Source organism: Sebastes fasciatus, chromosome 1 (assembly GCF_043250625.1).
Source record: "Sebastes fasciatus isolate fSebFas1 chromosome 1, fSebFas1.pri, whole genome shotgun sequence".
Lineage (NCBI taxonomy): Eukaryota > Metazoa > Chordata > Actinopteri > Perciformes > Sebastidae > Sebastes > Sebastes fasciatus.
Window position 1 is genome coordinate 43,332,699 of NC_133795.1, and position 23,405 is coordinate 43,356,103.

General features: G+C 40.5%; 1 protein-coding gene across 1 annotated transcript; it reads right to left on the reverse strand.

Annotated features, from left to right (window-relative positions):
• Positions 1-3,614: 3,614 nt before the first annotated feature.
• On the reverse strand, positions 3,615-23,405 carry LOC141767596 (glutamate receptor-interacting protein 2-like). The gene is made up of 8 exons (XM_074635483.1): positions 23,381-23,405; positions 12,559-12,703; positions 9,771-9,910; positions 9,404-9,560; positions 6,203-6,317; positions 5,477-5,690; positions 4,971-5,233; positions 3,615-3,632 (listed from the first exon to the last, which is right to left on the reverse strand). The coding sequence occupies exons 1-8, from the start codon at positions 23,403-23,405 to the stop codon at positions 3,615-3,617; spliced, it is 1,077 nt and encodes a 358-aa protein (XP_074491584.1).

Here is a 23,405-nt window from a genome sequence, read left to right on the forward strand (position 1 = left end):
GAATTCAGGATGTGTTACGGAATTACAATTCCGGAATGTTAAGTTTGGATTTTAGAATGTGTTGCGTTACAATTCCGGAATGTTAAGTTTGGATTTTAGAATGTATTATGTTACAATTCCGGAATGTTCAGTTTGGATTTTAGAATGTGTTATGTTAACATTCTGGAATGCTTAGTTCGGAATTCAGAATGTGTTACGGATTACAATTCCGGAATGTTAAGTTCAAATTTTAGAATGTGTTGCGTTACAATTCCGGAATGTTAAGTTTGGATTTTAGAATGTGTTATGTTAACATTCCGGAATGTTTAGTTCGGAATTCAGAATGTGTTATGGAATTACAATTCCGGAATGTTAAGTTCTGATTTTAGAATGTGTTATGTTAACATTCCGGAATGTTAAGTTCAGATTTCAGAATGTGTTATGTTACAATTCCGGAATGTTCAGTTTGGATATTAGAATGTGTTATGTTAACATTCTGGAATGTTTAGTTCGGAATTCAGAATGTGTTACGGAATTACAATTCCGGAATGTTCAGTTTGGATTTTAGAATGTGTTATGTTAACATTCCGGAATGTTAAGTTCTGATTTTAGAATGTGTTATGTTATCATTCCCGAATGTTAAGTTCAGATTTTAGAATGTGTTATGTTAACATTCTGGAATGTTTAGTTCGGAATTCAGAATGTGTTACGGAATTACAATTCCGGAATGTTCAGTTTGGATTTTAGAATGTGTTATGTTAACATTCCGGAATGTTTAGTTCGGAATTCAGAATGTGTTACGGAATTACAATTCCGGAATGTTCAGTTTGGATTTAAGAATGTGTTATGTTAACATTCCGGAATGTTTAGTTCGGAATTCAGGATGTGTTACGGAATTACAATTCCGGAATGTTAAGTTTGGATTTTAGAATGTGTTATGTTACAATTCCGGAATGTTCAGTGTGGATTTTAGAATGTCTTATGTTAACATTCCGGAATGTTTAGTTCGGAATTCAGAATGTTTTACGGAATTACAATTCCAGAATGTTCAGTTTGGATTTTAGAATGTGTTATGTTAACATTCCGGAATGTTAAGTTCTGATTTTAGAATGTGTTATGTTATCATTCCCGAATGTTAAGTTCTGATTTTAGAATGTGTTATGTTATCATTCCCGAATGTTAAGTTCAGATTTTAGAATGTGTTATGTTACAATTCCGGAATGTTCAGTTTGGATTTCAGAATGCGTTATGTTAACATTCTGGAATGTTTAGTTCGGAATTCAGAATGTGTTACGGAATTACAATTCCGGAATGTTCAGTTTGGATTTTAGAATGTGTTATGTTAACATTCCGGAATGTTTAGTTCGGAATTCAGAATGTGTTACGGAATTACAATTCCGGAATGTTCAGTTTGGATTTAAGAATGTGTTATGTTAACATTCCGGAATGTTTAGTTCGGAATTCAGGATGTGTTACGGAATTACAATTCCGGAATGTTAAGTTTGGATTTTAGAATGTGTTATGTTACAATTCCGGAATGTTCAGTGTGGATTTTAGAATGTCTTATGTTAACATTCCGGAATGTTTAGTTCGGAATTCAGAATGTTTTACGGAATTACAATTCCGGAATGTTCAGTTTGGATTTCAGAATGCGTTATGTTAACATTCTGGAATGTTTAGTTCGAAATTCAGAATGTGTTACGGAATTACAATTCCGGAATGTTCAGTTTGGATTTTAGAATGTGTTATGTTAACATTCCGGAATGTTTAGTTCGGAATTCAGAATGTGTTACGGAATTACAATTCCGGAATGTTCAGTTTGGATTTAAGAATGTGTTATGTTAACATTCCGGAATGTTTAGTTCGGAATTCAGGATGTGTTACGGAATTACAATTCCGGAATGTTAAGTTTGGATTTTAGAATGTGTTATGTTACAATTCCGGAATGTTCAGTGTGGATTTTAGAATGTCTTATGTTAACATTCCGGAATGTTTAGTTCGGAATTCAGAATGTTTTACGGAATTACAATTCCGGAATGTTCAGTTTGGATTTTAGAATGTGTTATGTTAACATTCCGGAATGTTAAATTCTGATTTTAGAATGTGTTGTTAATATTCCGGACTGTTAAGTTCAGATTTCAGAATGTGTTATGTTACAATTCCGGAATGTTCAGTTTGGATTTTAGAATGTTTTATGTTAACATTCCGGAATGTTTAGTTCGGAATTCAGAATGTGTTACGGAATTACAATTCCGGAATGTTAAGTTCTGATTTTAGAATGTGTTATGTTAACATTCCGGAATGTTAAGTTCAGATTTTAGAATGTGTTATGTTACAATTCCGGAATGTTCAGTTTGGATTTTAGAATGCGTTATGTTAACATTCCGGAATGTTTAGTTCGGAATTCAGAATGTGCTACGGAATTACAATTCCGGAATGTTCAGTTCAGATTTTAGAATGTGTTACATTAAAATTCTGGAATGTTCAGTTCAGGTTTTCGAACGTGTTACGTTACAATTCCTGAATATTCAGTTTGTATTTTAGAACGTGTTACATTACAATTCCGGAATGTTTAGTTCGGATTTCAGAACGCGACACGAATTACAATTCCGGAATGTTAGGTTAAGATTTCAGAACATGTTACGGAATTACAATTCCGTAATGTTATATTCAGATTTTAGAATATGATACTTGACAATTCTGGAATGTTCAGTTTGGATTTTAGAACGTGTTACATTACAATTCCGGAAAGTTCAGTTTGAAATTTAGAACGTGTTACATTACAATTCCGGAATGTTCAGTTTGGATTTTAGAATGTGTTACGTTACAATTCCGGAATGTTCAGTTTGGATTTTAGAACGTGTTACATTACAATTACGGAATGTTCAGTTTGGAATTTAGAACGTGTTACGTCACAATTCCGGAATGTTTAGTTCGGATTTCAGAATGTGTTACGGAATTACAATTCCGTAATGTTAAGTTCAGATTTTAGAATGTGTTTCATTAAAATTCTGGAATGTTCAGTTCAGGTTTTAGAACGTGTTATGTTATAATTCCGGAATGTTCAGTTTGGATTTTTTAATGTGTTATGTTAACATTCCGGAATGTTTAGTACGGATTTCAGAACGTGTTATGGAATTACAATTCCGGAATGATTAGTTCGGATTTTAGAATGTGTGACGTTACAATTTCCGGAATGACTAGTTCGGATTTTAGAACGTGTTACGTTACAGTTCCAGAATGTTTAGTTCGGATTTCAGAACGTTTTCAATTTCGGAATGTTAAATTCAGATTCTATAATGTGTTACGTTACAATTCCGGAATGTTCAGATGTCCTTAAAGAGCTGAATATTTTCATGGTTGAACGGTTTCTGTAGCTGAAAGTATGCAGGAGTAGTTAAACTGCAAAAAATGTACGGAAGAAATAGAAGTTGAAGTTGATTAAAGATTCTAAGAACGATACTGGGAATGCTGAATTAGCATTCCCACAAGTCAGCCCGTTGGATTATAGACCAGTATGCTTTGCACAAGGCTTTGCCACTGGGATTATAATAACAATAAAAAAAAAATGATTACTCAATTTTATTCAGGTGCTTCGGTGTCATAGTCCTATTATTGTGCGTACTGGCTCACTGTCACAGCTTACTGAGACACTTGAACAGCACAAGACAACCATCAATGTTATTAGTAACACCTATGCTTTTCCTACTAGACAAGTCAAAATGTCTACTGTGAAAAGGTCTATTAAGCTGGAAACACCCAACACAAATGACTTACTTCACTCAGTGGACATTTTGGGTCCTAACAGTTAGAAGAAACAGAAAACTTTGGGCGACATGGCTGACGGAGAGTCTAGGGCAACACTAAACTCCTCAGAGAGAGCTGGAGGTGAGTGATCTTTCTAACAGCGGGCTGAACTTAAAGGAACATGTTGAAATTTTGGAAAATGTGCTTTTTCTTTCTTTCCGAGATGTAGATGAAGAGATTGATACCGCTTTCACGTCTGTGCATTAAGCATGGAGCTAGCTACTGAAAAATATGTGGTGTGTGGTCCATTAAGGGTGTTGGGGCACCGCCCCTCCTTCAATTACAATCGTGAAATACATATTTGAAAGAAAATTCTTATCTCTTATCAACATGGGAGTGGACAAATATGCTGCTTTATTTAAATTTATGTATAAATGTATTATTCAAAATCAATTAACAACACAACACAATGACATATATTGTCCAGAAACCATCACAGGTACTGCATTTAGCATAATAAATATGCTCAAATCATAATATGGCAAACTGCAGCCCAACAGGCAACAACAGCTGTCAGTGTGTCAGTGTGCTGACTTGACTATGACTTGTCCCAAACTGCATGTGATTATCATGTCTGTAAAGGGAAGACTCATGGCTATAACAGTTTTTCCTCGCTAAACTTTAGCGCAACTTTGGAGTGTTATTTAGCCTCCTTCACGATAAGCTGGTATGACATGGTTGGTACCAATGGATTCCTTAGGTTTTTCTAGTTTGATATGATAAAGAAGACAGTATCTTTACGTTTGCTTTAAAATTGAGCCCGCTACAACATCCGCAAGATCGATTGCATTAATGCGTTGAAGAAATTATTGTCGTTAAAATTAATTTGCGTTAACAGACATAAGAATGGTACTGATCTTCTTATCTAACTCTCAATAAGAAAGCAAATAAGCATATTTCTCAAAATGCCGAGCTTAAGCTGAGCTAAGGCTCTGCACTGAAACCTGGATGAACTAGACTGTAAAATAATACTCTTGCTAACAGCACATCACACTTTCTTGATTTTCTCAAATAAGTGAACACAAAACCTTAAGTCAAATTTGATTTACATTTGTTCTCATTCTTAGTGTTCACCCTACACTCAAGCTCTCACTTTACCTAATTTGATCAACATAAAATCCAAGTCCTATCCCAGAACAGAAGCCACTTCCACACAGAGCTTTCAGACAGAGGTTTGAACTCACTTTGTGCAGCTCCAAAGGCGTCGGGGAAAGAATCCTCTGCATCTCCTCCTTGATTCGACGAGACTCCCACGTCCTCTCTGACACTCTCAATGAGGCCTTTGGCTTGGGCTCATGATGCAGGAGAGGGGACTGGTTATCTTGGTGGATGTGGGCTTCATGGTGCAGCTGGGCTTCATGGTGCAGATGGGCCTCATGGTGCAGGTGGGCCTCATGGTGCAGGTGGGCCTCATGGTTGAAATGGGCCTCCTGTAGCAGGTGGGCTTCTGGGTGGAATGAAAAGGTTTGTTTTTAGATGAGATTAAAACAGTGTTTCTACAAGCATTTATTGAACAGCACTTCCATATACAGCAACATGCTCGCACGTCAAATTTTGTTCGCTTCATTTTCCCCCAATTAGAAAGACATTGTATTTTGGAGTTTTTTTGTTTTTTTTACTTTTGTCAGTTCTATATTATGAGTTGGGGAGACAACCACCCTTGGCTCCGTCACATCATCCACTGAATTACCTTGGTGGAGTTGGGCCTGTTCATGCAGGTGGGCCTCCTCGTGCAGATGGGCCCCCTGGTGGAGGTATGTACCCTGGTGGAGCAGGTTTCCCTGGTGCAGGAGAGAATTTCTCCGCAACGGGCTCATCCTGCTGTGACTCAGTATGGGCTTAGCCGAGGGCTTGTTGACATCATCTACACCCAGACTGATGGCTGTTCCTGTCATGATGGATGCCTTCAACAACCAAAACACACATGTTGTAAACTTGAGCTAACTACTCATTTGTGAGTGATACTGGTGGCACAACAGATACAAAATAGATACAGTATATAGGTAAGTGCAAAGACTATCATCACTCACATATATCACAAAGTAAATGAAAGGATATAAAGAAAGTTACTGTGGGGAATGTAATGAAAGCATGTTATGACCTGATCATGTACAATTGATCCATTTCATGTTGAGGGGGTGTTACCAACCGATGAAATCTGATGTTGAATTATGAATCAGAACTGCTAGCAGGACTGCAGCTAACCCTGTGCATCAAGTATAAATCCAGCTTAAGTGAACGTGTGTTTATGAATGGGTCCAGTATGGATCCATGTTCGATGCTGATGCTAACATGCTAATGCTAATGCCATTGTAACCAACAAATCCTTGTTTTTTGTAACTTTGGGGTTCAACCATTATATTTAAGAATGCTAATAAGTGAAGTTTAAATTGGAGGTGGATGCTTGTATGTTAACCTCTATCTCTCTGAGCAGTTCTGATTGGCCGCAGGTCTCAAGATCTTCAAGTGCCTGACACCAGAAACTGTCATCAGGATCCAACAGAATACCGTCTGGTTGTTGGCCAATAAATCTATCACACACAAACACAAATTCAATTAAATCACGCTGCTTTGGAAACAAGTTTGTGGCTGTGTCACTGGTTACTAAAAAAAAAGAAGTAAATCATATGTTAAGTCACCACCATCAAACACCTTTTTTTTTACTGAATCTTGGTCTGCATGACTTGTATATTATCTAAAACTGTGCTTTTTCTCTATAAAATGACACTTTTTTGTACCTTAAAACAGTAACTGGACCAATCAAGAGTCATTGTAATGTGAACAAAAGTGTACTGCTGAATTGATCAGCGGTGTAGCATCATCAAAGAAGCCACTGTGAAGACAGAGTAGTGTCAGTACAGGGCAAGGCTATCCATTCTGGTTAAATCCAACATGAGTAATCTTTTAACACTGAGTGTCCTTGACTGACAAGAGTCATTTACTCTCACGTGCAGCTGATTTTGATTTCTCATCATTCCTCTCCATCTCTCCACTCCCATGAGTGTTATATAAGCCCAGTGAATATGAAGTCTTAACCTCCTGACTCATCAGTATACACACAGAGAAACAGACATGTTGGAGATACTGCTCAGCCAGTGTAGTAGCTGGCTTCATGACTCAAATTACACAATGAAATTTCCACTTTACCGCAGACTCCTGGTGTTTATACTGGCACAAGCTACCAGAGAAGCAAATGCAACCTTCTGTTTTAAAGCTAAAATACTGGTCTATATAATCTAGACACCAGAGTTATGAAGATAGTCAATGGATATAGTTCTAGTAAAATCATCGACAACAGTTTTGATCAATAACCATATACAGTAAATGATGTAATTGGCAAAAATGCAGACTATTTGCCAGATCGGCTTCTCAAATGTGAAGCTCCAACAAAACGATGGTGTTTTAAAGTGGTCACATCGATACCACGTGAACAGTGTTGGAACTCTATTCCTCATCCCTCAGATTTGAGCAGTGTGGCAGGACAGTGATCGGCTTCCATACAATAGAAACTCAGCCCTTAAATGAAAGCCTTACATAGAAGGTTAAAGGTTAAATGTGCTAAATGTGAGATTGGGAACATTTTTATTGCCTCCACACGGCTCTCAACATGGCGACAGCTGAGCTAACAGCGCTAACAATGAAAGCAAGGACAACGCTGCTGACAAAGCTAACAGTGTTTCACTGGGGGGGGGGGGAAACTGAGGGTGGGCGCTTTGCTTCCGCGATGGCACCGTCGGTTGGGACGGCGTCATCAGCTGTAACCACCATATGAAAGCAGTGCGTAGCGGTGGTCGTGAGCTAGCCGGTGGGTCACGCTCACGACCACCGCTATGCACTGCTTTCATATGCATGTGCACAAACATGCACTAAAAGCATGCACAGACAGCCCAGCTATGTCAACAAAGAAAGGAGAAGCTCGGATTACAACACACACAGAGGAAAGTTGTTTGATGCTATATCAATGCTCTGGGTATTGTATAGAGCACCTTTAATTAGTTAGCTACTGTATGTGAATAGCTATTTTTTCAAGAACTTTGAGAAATAGAAATAAAAAACACTTTATAAATTAAATTAAATATAAAAAAAAATAATAATAATTAAATCAAATAACTGAATCATTGCATTCGGTCCATTTTGCCATTTTAGTAGGCAATAGTTTAAAATTTGACAGACTGGCCGGGCCAGTATTAGATGGATGGAGAATGTTTGTGTGAATTAATATAAATTACAAGTAAAAGCCATTAACTAAAAAGTAAAGAAAACTTACATTTAATTTGAGTGGGAACAGTGTTGTTGGTCACCCTTTTTTGCCAGTGCATCACAATTTGGTGTCAGTTTGGTTGTGGCAATTCTAAACCAATCCCACCTACTGCGCACAGAGGTTTAAGGGAAAAACAGTAATTTATGAAAAAAGAAAATGAAAACGCCCTTTTAAATACAAGGGGGAACACAAGGCAAAAACCTTGGCTAAATAAAAAGTGCCGAAAGGTAGGTTCGAACCCTGACCTACCGTGGTAAGAGCGCCTGCTCTACCGGGTGAGCTATAAAACACAGTGGTCCCTTTTAGGCGCCCCACTATATAAATAAATAACACCACTCGTGTACGAATTTTTTAAATAAGGGCTATTAGAGTGTTCGTACTGGGGAGTGGGATCAACTGAAACGCCGGGTATTGAAGGAAAAAGGCAAAATGAATGCGGTCTTTACTATAATTTGGACAATTTTGTACCAATATTCGACGGGCTGGATTAAAAAGCCCAAAGAGCCGTATACGGCTCGCGGGCCGTAGTTTGCCAATACCTGGGGTAAACAGCGCACACTGCACACACTTAACTAAATCTGCAAATCAATCAATGCAGACAATGTTCAGAGTGAAGGGTTAAACAAATCAAGGACATTTCAAATCTGCATGGAAACCAATGTTCTGGGATTGAAAGAAACAACCCAGTCGGCAGAAAAAATGGTGGCATTGGACATTTCTGCAAAACACGGAGAGGCCTACGTTGAATGGCGACGTTTCATGTGTTGAAGATTGGAAGAAATTCTTTGTAACACAGGTCAACATGTCACAGGAGTCACAAGATCTGTTTACCGATTGGCTGTGGGCACTCTATGGCCGCACTTCACCGTTAAAAGTTCAGCTTTTACCAACTTGGCATCATCAAACGGCTGCAGCCTGCTGAGCTCGGGAGTGGCCGCCGCAACGTTTTATAGACATCGCATGGCAGCTCGCCGCAGATCGCACTTCACTGTTGGTTAGGTTTAGGACAGAACTACATGGTTGGGCTTAAAACTACTATGTTTGTACAGTGAAATTGTAACTGAACGTTGTGAACACAGGACACAAACCAACAGCTGATTGTAACGTGATGCACGGATGAAAGTTTTCTGTTTGTTGGACCCATCCCCCTCTCCTCCTGCCCGCCCGGTGTGTCTCTTTTCGCTATTTAAACCACGTCACTTGCTCTGAACAACTTATCCCTGGTTGGCTGAAACGTACAATGGCAAAAAAATTTCCTGGCGACTGGGCTAAACGAAAAGATCTAAAATTGCATGCATAAAGGTCCTAAAGGACACATGATTGGTCCTGTAGTTCAAAAGATTAGTTCAGTCCTACCCAGGTGGTTTATCCCAGTCATCCTCACTGAAGCCTCCGTCACTGAAAGGGTAGTTCTTCCGGTGTCCGGGAGGAGGTGTGGTGCTGCGCTGCAGCTTGGCACTACGCCATTCATGAGGGTGGAGGGCGATACCAGCTGCCTGCTGGCTGTATGTACCTGTAGGAGGAGCGATGGATTGCCACTGTGTATAGATAGGCTATACCCATTTTGGATTATAGAGGGAACATTTTGATTTTTCTTTGCTATTAGATAGAAACTACACGAGTTTGCATTAATGATGTTGTTTAAGAGCTACTCCAGTATGTTTTGCAGTGGGTATGGCCATGCTGGCCATTCACCAGCTATGTATGTTAATCTAAAGCTTACCCTGGCTGCCATAGCCGGCGTCCAGCCCTGAGCCATCCCACGACTCCATGGCAGAGTCCACGCTGGGTATGGTTGTGGAGTAGAGCTCTGACAGCTTATTGGTCTGTTGGCTGTCCGTCAAATCGTCCTCCTCAGGGTCACTGAGTCAAGTCAAGACCAATCTAATCAAATCCAAGACCAGATCCAGTCCAGTCCGAGTCAAGACCAAGTCCAAAAGATTAAGGAGTTGGGATGGACAGAAATAATCTATCTATAAACAATGCTGATCTATCTTCAAGATACCTGCTAAAAATATGAAATAATCTTTTCCCATTTTCCAAAGAAAATACAAGCATCTAGGAAAAGTCTTATTACCTTATTATATTTCCCCCAAAAGTAGCTTTATATGAACTTAATTTGAAGGGCACAATATTGGATACAGACTACATGCTGACATATTATAGGCTTCAGCGCCGCAGTGACACTGTCAATGTTTACAGGTCACATTTGGGTTCAGGAATTTCATTTAAAGTTATTACTGTTGACTAGTTCAGGGTCACAACAAGGTGACTCTGAAATGCTCCCTTTAATCCCACTATCACTGGCCACTGGATGAAACCTGGTGTAACATGTAAACCAGTCCTTTATCTTATAGAGATATTATTCATTTTCATCTCTTATCTCACACATTCTCATGGACCCATATATCATATGTGCATGCTTTAAACTTACATGAACAAATTATTCAATCCAGAGAAGTGTGTGTTTTTCAGAGAGAAGGTTTTCTGGATTTGAGTTTTGATTTACATTAGCTGACTTATCAAAATCAAAGCGCTCAAACAACTCAAAGAAAGAAAAACTGGATTGTTTTGAACATTTTCCATCAGCCACACAGATGCAGAGGTGTTGACATCTGTATTCCTGCACTTTCTTCTGTGTCAAGCTGAGCCACGTTTATTTATAGAGTGCTTTTAGCCAACAGGTCTGAGGCAAAGTGCTTTATCGACAACAGTTTAGGACAGGATGTAGAACAACTGCATCACAGACTCCAAGAAATGAGGTCACAGAGTGGATGTGTATGGAAGTGTGACAGGTCAAGCAGTAAGCTGCTCCCTTGCCTGGGTGTGTTTTGGTGGAATAACGCGTGAGCCGGTTGTAAAAGCTGACATTTTATTGTGAAATAAGTGTTGTGTGGTGGACTGTATGGAAGCCAAATTCACCAGCGGATGATTATGACTCAGGAAAAACATGATATCATCTTCTGTTCAGTCTTGTTGCTGTGGACAAGGGCTGCCATCCCATCATGTTTCTCATTATCCCCTCTGTCATCCCTCCATGTCACATGGAACCTGCTGCACACTCAGCTGCTGCTGGGGAATCCCTCGATTTATTGCCCAAAGCATCTTCTATTATTTCACCAAATCAGGTTTTTACTGTGACTCACATCTGCATACATACTGTACCCCAGTTAACTGGTTCTGATCATATCTCAGGTGAGATGTGCCCTGCCCTGCCCTGCCCTGCCCTGCCCTGCCCTGCCCTGCCCTGCCCTGCCCTGCCCTGCCCTGCCCTGCCCTGCCCTGCCCTGCCCTGCCCTGCCCTGCCCTGCCCTGCCACTCTCCAGCTACTCCTTCTTCTCCAGCTACTCCTTCTTAGTAGCTTTATTGAACTCACAACCATTCCCTGTGCTTCACTCTGGAGGAGAGTGGGAGATTCACTCACTAGGATCAACTCCCCAGGACTGAACACCCCCGAGCCCCCTCGACCAGCTCCCTGCCCACTCCCAGTTTATGATTACGATTCATTTTTGTTATTAATAAATCTTTATTTAATTGAACTTGTGTGTTCTGTGTGCTGCATATTGGGTCTACTCTTGCCAGCTTATAACAGTTTCATACTTGAGAGAGTGTTTTGTTTTTGAAGTTTCTTCCTTTTCATCATTCTAGGTGGATTGTCTTTTCTCTAACCTGCATGAACATTTTAGTTCTCCGTAAATGTTTCAATATTGAATCATTCAACTTCAACGCGTGCAGTATAATCCAAGTCTCATTTATCTAGTTGTATGCTCACTACTTCTCAGACACGTGCATTTGCACTAAAATTTTACTATTTAAAACGGTTCTGCACAAACAGTGTCACGCTTGTGCAGGCAAAACATTATTTAAAACACTTGTGTGTTTTAAATAGTGAGGTTTTAGCAAAGATGCACGTGTTTGGGAAGTAGTGAGCATACGACCGGATAAATGAGACTTGGATTATACCTCACAAGTAGTAAACTGATGTTTTGGTATCGTTTTGCTGTTGTTAAACATTTACTTCAATTCATCAAGAGGTTGCTCCATTTTTGGATTCTCTGTTCAATGTGGAGGCATGCAAGAGTTCTTCAACAATACAAGGCAACACAGGGTTAGTAATGGTCATTTTGTGGGTGAAGTGTTTTTTAACAATGTAATGCAATCATTGGCATGAGTGGAACAGACTAAAATTCCAGAACCCAGATTGAACTATCAATGAATACAAATGTAAGTGTAGCAATACAGTCTAAAAGCCTTAGAGACAGAAGAGAAAAAACAAGAGACAGGTTTGTGTTTCAGACAGAGGGTGAATACAGGAATATTCAGAAAGACAGGATGAGAGATAGAATGTTTTTGGAACATTAAAGCATGTGAACATGTTCTTGTAGAAACGTAAAAATACAAGTATGAAAACAAGCATGATATGTCCCCTTTCAAGCTTCTTTTTTTCCCCAATAGGGCGGTGCAGATTAGTGTGTGTGTGTGTGTGTGTGCGTGTGTGAGAAAGCATGTACCTCCCGGCCAGGCCTCTCTTCGTTAGGCCGGATATAGTGATGGGGTCAAAGGGCTCCTCGGTGCCTGAGATGATGATACCCAGAGGGCCTCCGTACCGCTTCAGCTCCACTGTGTAGATGATGCTGCCTGACGTCTCCTGCTCATCTGAGACACATGCACGCACAGACATGCACGTGTTATTCTAATGTTTCAGCTCACAAGTAGATGAAACTACGTGATGTATGTTGCTCAACTGATGCACACACGCACACGCACACGCACACGCACACGCACACACACACACACACACACACACACACACACACTTTAACCTCTTCAGTTCACTTGGTGATACTGCATCATGTTATCTGTTCATGTGAAATGCCCACACACACACACACACACACACACACACATTCATTCCAGAAGTAGGTCAAAACTCTTCTCATGACAACACTGGTGAGGAAGACACAGTTTCCATGGTAACCAGGGAAAAGACTGCCTTGTCATCATGTAGCATGAACACATATTATGGTGTCTGTCTGTGTGCATGTGATCATATCCTCTCAGTCATAATCTAGCATGATTACAAAATCCCTTCCACTATTTATTTGTGTGTGTGTGTGTGTGTGTGTGTGTGTGTGTTTGTTTGCATCCCATCCAAACACAGTGGAACAGGGTGGGGTGACATCTCTTTGCAACAACCTGGATGTGTTCATTTAATTCATCGATCAAATCCAAGATGGCGGCTATAAGAAGGTAACATGTGACTACTTAGTCACAAGGCACAGGGGTCCTGAGCTGGATTCAAACTCATGGTACACACATCAGACCACCACACCACCAGGATATCATTGTTCCTACTCATGTTGTTACTTTATCTCATATATTTCATTATTTGTTCTTGATGTTTTGTTTTATTATTATTTATTATTTATCTATATGGTTCCACCCTGGATTTAATTGTTGTTAATTTGTTATATTATTATTTATCTATATGGTTCCACCCTGGATTTAATTGTTCCTGTTTCCAATAGTTTCGGTTTCCCCACTACGATCAATAATGATCCAGTATTTGACCATTTTAAAACTGCATCAGGAGTCCAGAAGTTGTGGACAACAGCATCACTTAGTGGACAATCTCTGTTAGTGCATTTCCTTAACCCTCATCCTAACATATTTAACATACAAGTCTTTTTTTTAGATTAGGAAGGTTCCTAACTGTACGAAATGACACAGAAATATCTAAGCGGCAGCCATAATAAGAGCTGATTGGATTCTCTAAATGGTAAAGAAAGGTGCTTCAGTGCTTCCTTTCTTATCTCCTTTAGCATATAGGATACATTGGACCATCCTTTAGGAAAGGACAGGAGATAATGCCGTCCCACAATTCCTTGCGGCAGCATCATTTATAGCAATGCACCATACGGCCGTCAATAACATTTGCCTTTGACCTCATGATGTTTTCCATTTAGGTCAAGGGAAAGTGGTTAGGAAAAGACATTAGGATGTCTAGTTTTATATGACTATTGGACCACAACCAAGGACTACCTACTGGGGCCTCTGGGATTCCCAAGAATAAACTACTTTAACAAAAAATCATCATAGCAAAATGTCAACTTCTTCTCAAAAAATTATTAGTTATGTAATTAATGTAATCTAAAAAAGAAAACAGAGTTACAAAGTTCACTGTGTAAAACAAAAATAGACAGCGCACATGAGGACCCCAGGACCCCAATATATCAGCTGATTAGACTATTGTCAGGCTTATAAATAGTCATTATCAGTCACTATAAGCCTCATAGATGTGGGTCAATAGGGGCCTACTACACCCACTAGTAGGTTTTATCATCATGGTAGATCACCGAAAGAAGGTATTAAAGAACACAACAGCGACCTCTGGAGACCATAGTAATTATGACAGGAGCAGAAGCGGAGGTCAAGTGCTGTAGATTAGATAGTGTGGAACTCCATATGGGGTGGAGGTCGGGGAAGATGGATGTGACACAAAACACAGGAAACACAGGGCTTTCACCCAGTAGACCGGAGTTTGCATCCTGTGTGAAACCAACAATGTCATTTCAATCAGGAGAGACTCGTATGAATTGAATGGTGATTTATTGCAAAGTGCACAAATTTATGAATAGAAACAGTCTTTGGCGATTTAGACCCAATGTGACATAATAAGGGAAGTGATGCCGTAGTAGGATTTAGGATAATCCCCCCGGGTCTAGACACTGGTGATGGTGGTAGTGAAGATTGATGCAGATCCGATGAATGAAGTGGAGCAGGATTGCTCTGCTGTGATGAATCTGGAGGTGATGGGGTGGTGGAGGGTCGCATCAGTTTGTGCTGATACTGACACTGAAAACAGCATAGAGGAGAACGTTTATTAAACTTTTGACAGCAACAATGTGATTGGTTTAGGGAGATATGGCAAGATATGATTGGTCACTGAAAAGAGAGACGCCCATAATCAGCTGACGTAGTAATAGCCCATGAGAGAGAGACCCAGAATGAATAAGAATGAATGAGATTGCAACCCTAGTCTTCCTGATGTTTTCCAGTGTAACAATAGTCCTGTGAGACAATGTAATAGTGGTTGAAGAAAGCATAATATGAATAAATAACCACCACCACCAGTTATATGTATAACTTACCAGAGAATCATGGTTTTAAAGATCTTTGATTTGCGAGGATAGTGTTGACATCAGGGCGAACGTAAGAGGTATAAGCAGACGAAGACCATCGCCCTATTTTTTTGCAGTGTAGTTGAAGCAATGCCTTGGTTTGTGGCAGATGTTGCTGCCCCTATTCTAAAAGAATGCCCTGAATAATGCTGAGTGAATAATTTGGCTTTGGTGAGGATTATCTCAAAATGATAAATTAACCAAGATTTAGACATAGGAAGGTTATCAGGTGTGAGAAATAATGGAGAGGTAGAACTAGTACTTGGTCTAAGTCGCATGTAATTAATCGTGGATTGCTTAAGAAGTAAGCTATAATGACTAGGGTGAAAGGCCAGATCCGATTCAACGATTAGTTGAATATGAGATAAGAAGAGAGTGTATGAGTATTAAAAGGTACAGAATACAATGATAATAAATGAAAGCATTTATTAGAAATGATGATACAAACCACTCACCTGAAATATGATGAATATAGACATTTGCAAAATAAAACAGTGAATATGTAGTAATCAAGAACTCATACTTGAGCAATTAGCTGAAAGGCTTAGAATTGCTTGTAATAATCTAAATTAATTAACTGAACAGATCCCTGATGAATGCAGAGGTCAGCTGTAACCGGACCCAGATAAAATAGAGGGACGATAAGCAGCAATGCATCCGCTAACGAACACCACCATCAGTTATATGCATGAATATAGAGGATCTGTTGAACGACATTAGAGGAGCTAGCATTTTGCTGTTGTTACTGAGATGGTCGTGATGACTTTCTGTGCAGATGAACGCGTGATGCTGCCGTTCAATCTGAAGAGTGTACTATTGGGATGCCAACGATTGAGGGACACATGAACTGATGCGATTGTGTTCCGATGAAGGCCCCGACATGTAGCCCACAAGCCAATGATGAATACTGGAGTAAGAGGGAGGCTAGTACTGAGACCCTGCCGTTATATTCTCCCCCCAAAAAACCCACGGATGACACGTCCGTGGGAAGTGAGACTGTGGAATTTGCTTGCTCGTGAAGAAGAATGTATGCCGTTATGCCACACACAGTTGTGTGTGATGTTGAGATGAGGTCAGCCATGACTAAATACTGTTTAAAGTGGATCGTGTGATCAACATATGTCAGAAGGCGACGTGTCCCTAGCCATATGGTCCCAGTTGAACGGCGTAGCTGCACCGTGTTTATGAAGTGACGCCAGAGGTGACGTTGTTTCCACGTCCAATACATTCTGACAGACGTTCTTTATGCTCGTAGATTTGATCAAATTATTTCACCCCATTCTCATTCCCGGCGTCGGAATACTGATGCTTGTCGCAGCCATCGCACATATATTGACTGTTAAAGCTTTAGTGTTTTTATGAGGCACTGGGCTTTCCTTTACTACGATGTTAGACTTTTATTTATATTTATTTATTTCGAGCATAGGTTGGAATCTGCCTCCAGCTGCCGTTTATGAGAGCCACGAGACGTTCACTTGCAAACTCCGACCAAACTTTCAAACTAGTCAGTGCTGATCAATTATGAATCATATTCTGTTACTGTAATGCCTACTTTTCTCTCAAATGTTTTCATAAACATTTTGTAGTGTACTATTTATCTGTAATTGAGAGTTTGTGACCCAGCAGCCATGTTGAGATAAAGTTTGAGGAAATCCCAACACCGTTCGCCAGCCGGAGCACAGAAAATAGGGACGCTCTCTCTGAATTGACTTGTGACTAGTCAAAGTCTCCATCCTGAGCTAGAATTTAAAAAATGTTTTTTATTAAAGCCTGAAACAGAGCCTTGAGGAATTTAAGATTCTAATTATCCCTTAGACATATGATTTACAATATGATCAAATCATTATGGAATTTTGCCCAAAGTGCTGATTTTGTTGACTATTGAAGCTTTAAGGCTTCTGCCAAAGTGAGGCGACATAGTGAAAGCGCCGGGTCATGAGGAGAGGAAGTCGTAGTGAAAAAAGCCTTACTCAAGAGTTTCACACAGGATACTGGGGTCTCGAGACCCGTGTGTTACCATATTTATTAATTTTTCATAATTATTATTATATAATTATTATTATTCAGCGCTATGGTTTCTGGTGACTGCTGCTTGATAAGCTGCACTGAACGAGGTAGATAACTCTGTGCATGTAGTGAATGTACGCCATGAAGCATTTAGTCCTTCTACGCTTAGTCAATATATGTGACCCGCTCTATCAAAATGAGTCGGATGTCGCGGCAGCGCATTCTTGTAAAAACACGTTTTTTTATGAAAAAGTGTGTTTTCAGTTTTGTTTTTTTATGCGTTTCTGAATAAATAAAGTCTCAGCTTTAATACAAAGTAAGAATCGATGTAAAATTCAAATGATAAGTCTAGTTTTGAAGCTCTTAAACATAACGTTGTCATAAAGTTTTTACCAGAAGTCCGCTGTGTATTGACGCGGCTCAATAGAGTTGATTGACGGATTGTGGTTGACAGAAGAGATAGCTGGCTTGACAAGATGAAATCACGTATGGAAAACATCGCTCGACTTTTAAATTAAATTCCTGTTAGAGGTGCTACATCTGACGACAACTGGACCGACTTAAATTCAGATTATTTCACCGCACCGGGTGATCAGGACACCGGGTGCGCCGGGTCGGGTCGGACGCACTGCTAACGCTAGAGGCTAGGCTAGCTCTCAATCCGCTGATCAGGACGGAGAAAGTGAGTTGGAGGAAGGCGAGGAAGAAGATATTCCACTCATGGCTGAGCCGATGATGGCACGAAATGTCTCTGATTATAGTTATTAAATCAGGACAATGTTAAAGAGACTGAGATCGCCCGGCCGGGAGTACCAGTGTAGCTGCAAACTATAAAACAGCGCCGCCCTCTACACCGGAGGAGATGGAGAGAAGACCCGACCAAATGAAAGAAATGACTGATGGGAAGTTCTGATAGTTTAACTACACTATCCTTGTTTTATCTGTTTGTTTTAAAGACCTTTAAAATCCCTAGAGCAGGCTAAGAAGCATTAATAGCAGCTAATAATGTGTGTGTCACTGTGTGTAGTCTCTATAGACTACACACAGTGACACACTGTCTGTCTGTCTCAGGTGTGTCTCTGGTGGTCTGTCTCAGGTGTGTCTCTGAGGTGTCTGTCTGTCTCAGGTGTGTCTCTCTTGGGGGATATCATTTTAAATAGCAAAAGAAATAGCTTAATGTATAGTAAAATGATATGTTGTATATTAATCTGATATCACATGGTGAATAGGCTATGTTAATTAATATAGGGCTGTATTTATATGATAATGATCAGGCCTCATTTAACAATGATTCAACATGATTTAGCAAGCTTAAAATCTTTGAGATGACTTGATTTTTCACTTTATGCTTTTCCCTTTATGTCATTTTGTAGAGGAGAAACATCTGGATCTCCTTGAGAAGATCAGCTCCCATATGACCCTGTCAAAGGACGCAGTGAGCTCCAGGAGAAGCCAGCAGAATGTGCACAGGCAACACATTTCATAGTCTTTCTATTATGTCTATATTTCTATTATATATTATATTGTATAATATTGTACATACATAATATGTACATAATATTTGTTCATATGTTATCCATTTTCTAGTATGTTTTTTTATTGTTTGGATATGGACTTGTACGTTTGTGCATGTACCTGTGTGCACATGGCTCCATATTTAATATTTTTAATTGGGTATTCTTCATATAATTATTATTATATTGAAATAAACATATATACTATATATTATATCATATGTACAGTATATTTTTTTATATTTTATCAATTTTATTCCATACATTTTGGATTCTTTTCTACATGGACTTCTAGCCCTATCTACTGTACTGCTTGTGGTCATACACGTGCACGTGGCCACGTGCACATCACGTGCTCGTGACTATGTGCACATGTATGCATGAAAGTATGTGTAGGCTAAATTATGAAATGTTGGTTGTCACTTTTGACCAAGAAATATTGTGTTCATTTAGACTTGAGTCTTAATAAATGTGTTTTAATCAATGCAAAAAATGGCTGAATATGAATTCTTATCTTTAATGCCCTTTTTCTCAAAAGTAATGTTTCATGACAGTCGAACTTTGAAAGAGCATATCTCATCGAATATTTGTCGTAGAAAGATAATCTTGGTATTGCCATAAAGCGGAGACTTTCCTCTTTACAGTCAGACAGATAACTCAAAATGTGTTTCGGGGTCAATGTGACTCATAATGATGGAGCACGTCACATATAAAGCTGAAGTAGGCGAGATTGGAGCAAATATGATTAAAAGAAATATATATATTTTTTATATTTTATAAAACGTTCGCTATACCGTGACGTAGTACGTGAAACGGGTAACCTGAAAATCATGTGCCTCTGTCCTCCAGTACTCCTAACGCATCTGCAAGATTTCACTTCGTGAGGAAAACAAGCAGTAAGAGCTGATCTGAGGTCTGCTGTCCATATGCTGTCTATGAGAGCCGGCTGTCATGAATCAATATTCTGTTATGTTAATGCCTATTTCTCTCCTCAGATTTTCTCAGAATCATCTTGTAGTCAAATCAAATCAAATCAATTTATTTTTGTATAGCGTCAAATCACAACAGAAGTTATCTCAAGACGCTTTATATATAGAGCAGGTCTATGACCGTACACCATAGTTTAGAGACCCAACAGGATCCACCAAGCGCACTGTGGCCAGGAAAAACTCCCCGATTACTGGGAAGAAACCTGGAGCAGAACCGGGCGCAGGGCGGGCGGCCATCTGTCGAGACCGGCTGGGGGGACAGATAGATAGAGAGAGAGTGAGAGAGAGAGAGAGAGAGAGAGATAGATAGAGAGAGAGAGATAGAGAAGCAGCCACAATAGCAGTCTAGCAGCTGTAATAGCTAATACAAGTAGGACTGATAACACAAAACCAATAGTGGTGGATGGAAAGAGTGATAATACAACTATCGGAAAGCCAGCACTGTCCAGCATCTCTCCTCAGTACGTCCATGTGTATTGGTGTGGGACGTCCCTGCGATTGATGCCCGTGCGTTGGTTCCTGCAGCATCAGCATGCTTGCTGGGAGCTCTTGATGTCTTTGGCAGTGATTGAGAAGTGTTATTCTCCAGGCTGCCACATTGTCACTAGGTGTTGGAAATCCCTCGTTAGCATTGGTAGTCCCTCGTACAGACGTAGTTAATTAGGGATGGTAGCAGTTGGTGTCAAGCAGGCACCGACGCGGCAGCAGATGCAGCCACAATACCGGAGACCACCAAGATCCAGGTGAAACCCTGCTCCAAGTGTACCCATGCTCCAGGTATAACCTCGCTCCAGGTGTGACCCCGCTCCACGGTTAGCTGCGAGACAAGGAGGCACAAGGACTCCCGGGAAGGAATGAAGTTAGTAACAACATGGACATGGGACATGAGTATATACATAAGGAGAGGGGAGCTCAGTGTGTCATAGGAAGTTCCTTATGACAGTGTGTCATAGGAAGTCCCCCGGCAGTCTATGCCTATAGCAGCTTAAGTATAAGCGTTATCAAAGAGGAAAGTCTTTAGCCTACTCTTAAATGTAGAGACGGTGTCTGCCTCCCGGACTGAAACTGGGAGCTGGTTCCAGAGAAGAGGAGCTTGATAGCTGAAGGCTCTGGCTCCCATTCTACGTTTGGAGACTCTAGGAACCTCAAGTAACCCTGCATTCTGTGAGCGCAGTGCTCTAGTGGGGTAGTAGGGTACTATTAGCTCTTTAAGATATGATGGGGCCTGACCGTTTAGCGCTTTGTAGGTGAGGAGGACGACTTTAAAATCTATTCTGGATTTTACAGGCAGCCAGTGCAGAGAAGCTAATACAGGCGTAATATGATCTCTTTTTCTAGTTCTAGTCAGTACACGTGCTGCAGAATTCTGGATCAACTGGAGAGTCTTTAGAGACTTATTGGAGCAGCCTGATAATAAGGAATTGCAGTAATCGAGTCTAGAGGTAACAAATGCATGGACTAATTTTTCTGCATCATTTTGACACAGGATGTGCCTGATCTTCGCAATGTTACGTAGATGAAAGAAGGCAGTCCGTGAGGTTTGTTTTATGTGCGAGGCATAGCTGTAAAATGAGAAAGTTTGTGACGCCGCCGCCATTGTGAAATCTGGTGAAGGATCGCCAAGTTCTGGTCACATGACCGGAGCACAGCAAAGAGGAACGCTCTCTCAATGAAATGACCTGTGATTAGTTGAAGTCTCCCATCAAGGGTTTAGATCTTTTAAAGCCTGAAAACACAGCCATGAGGAGGAGCAGAAGTCTTGTTATCTCTCAGAGCACTGAATTGCAATATGCTGAAAGGTTATTATGGAATTGTTCCCAGTGCAGCCAATTATACTGACTACTGAAGCTTTAACTGATAAAATGACTATAACGTATTATCTTGCATTTAAGTCCCATTACACAGGACTTGTAGGAACGTACAAGCGCCACTAGATGGAGACAGCATGAAGACACCGTATGAGAACTTGCAGTGCTTATTATCGTAATACACATATTTAAAGTTCCACATAAATTGCGATGCTTTATGAATTATGCAGAGTGATATTTGTAGGGTTTAAGACGGCATAATGTTGTCAAGAATACCCAAACAAACCGAGAGTTTGCTATATGTCACAGATTTTAAGAACATAAGGCTGCTTCAGTCCAAAGTGTGTAACCCTAGTAAACAATAGTAGAATTAGAGCCCGCCGCTATTACAGCATTTACGGTAATAGTTCCTGTGAGCCGTGATGCGCCGAGAGAATGAAACAGTGTTACAGTTTGAACAAGTGCCTCGAAAACTAGTTAAAAGACAGCTGATGATCTACAAGTACTGGATCCGAGAGAGAAACCCTGTTTGGATGTAACCGCTGAACTTTACGGGAGTGATTGAGCAGATGACTTTAAATCACGCCGCTTCTTCTGTGAGGAACCCGGAAATGTTTTAACTCTGTCTGAATACTGAGCGGGTTGATATGACACATTGATATGACACATCGATATCGACACATTGATATCGATGCTACCAAAACGTATGACCACGTTTCCTTGATGGTGATATTATGTGGCCTCGTGCCAGGTAAGATGAGGCTTGTGAATTCTGTTAAGCCTTTACCTTTTAGATGAAGCGGCTTGAGGTGGAATGAATGTAGCTAGGAGGCGGCTGTGATGAAGAAGCCAGACGCTGATGAGGCGTGAGCCTGAGCATATGAGCTGGAGGCTAGCATAATGTTTGCTGGATGTAACCGAAGACTGTGAGTGCGATCGTTTGTAGCCTGGAGTAGCAGATGATGCTGCCTGAGCAGTGAAACAAGAGGGAGAAGAAACTCCTCTGCTGAGGATCAGACGTTGCTTGTTATACCACTGAGACTGGATAAAAGGTACGTGAACTATTTGCCGTTTGCATCGATCCACGCTGATCAGTTTGTGCTGATACTGACACTGAAAACAGCATAGAGGAGTGCGGTTTTTCAACTTTTGACAGCAATGATGTGATTGGTTTAGGGAGATATGGCAAGATCTGATTGGTCACTGAAAAAAGAGACGCCCATAATCAGCTGACGTAGTAATAGCCCATGAGAGAGAAACCCAGAATAAATGAGAATAAATGAGATTGCACCCCTAGTCTTCCTGACTGAATTCACGCATAAGCTTCATTTTAACCCAAACACAATTTTTTTCCCTGAACTTAATTAAGTATTTTGTTGCCTTAATCGAAAGAAGTTGTAGTTTTGTTGCCTGAACCTAAAGAAGTGGTAGTTGTGTTGCCTAAATCTAGAGAAGTTGTAGTTTTATTGTCTGAACCTGTCATGATATCATCTTGGCAGCCTAGTTTTCCTTTTGTTTCCTCTGTTTCCCTGCCCTTTTGTCTCCTGTGTGTTTTTCCCTGTTTGTCTAGTATGTCAGTGTGTTGGGATGTGTGGCCTTCCTCCTCCCCCTCCTCCTGGGCAGGCACTGCTGGAGCAGCTGACAGCAATCAACCAACCATCACACACACCTACAGTATATCTACCCCGGTCTTCCTGACAGTCATCGCCAGATCGTTCCGTTGCCCTCAGTGGTCTGTTCACCTGCCAGCTGTTGCTGCTTCCTGTTTCCAACCGGCCTGCTCACTCCTACACTCTGCTCCTCCTCGACCAGGATCCTTACCTTTGTTACTCACCTGCCTGTTCACTCTCCGACGCCAT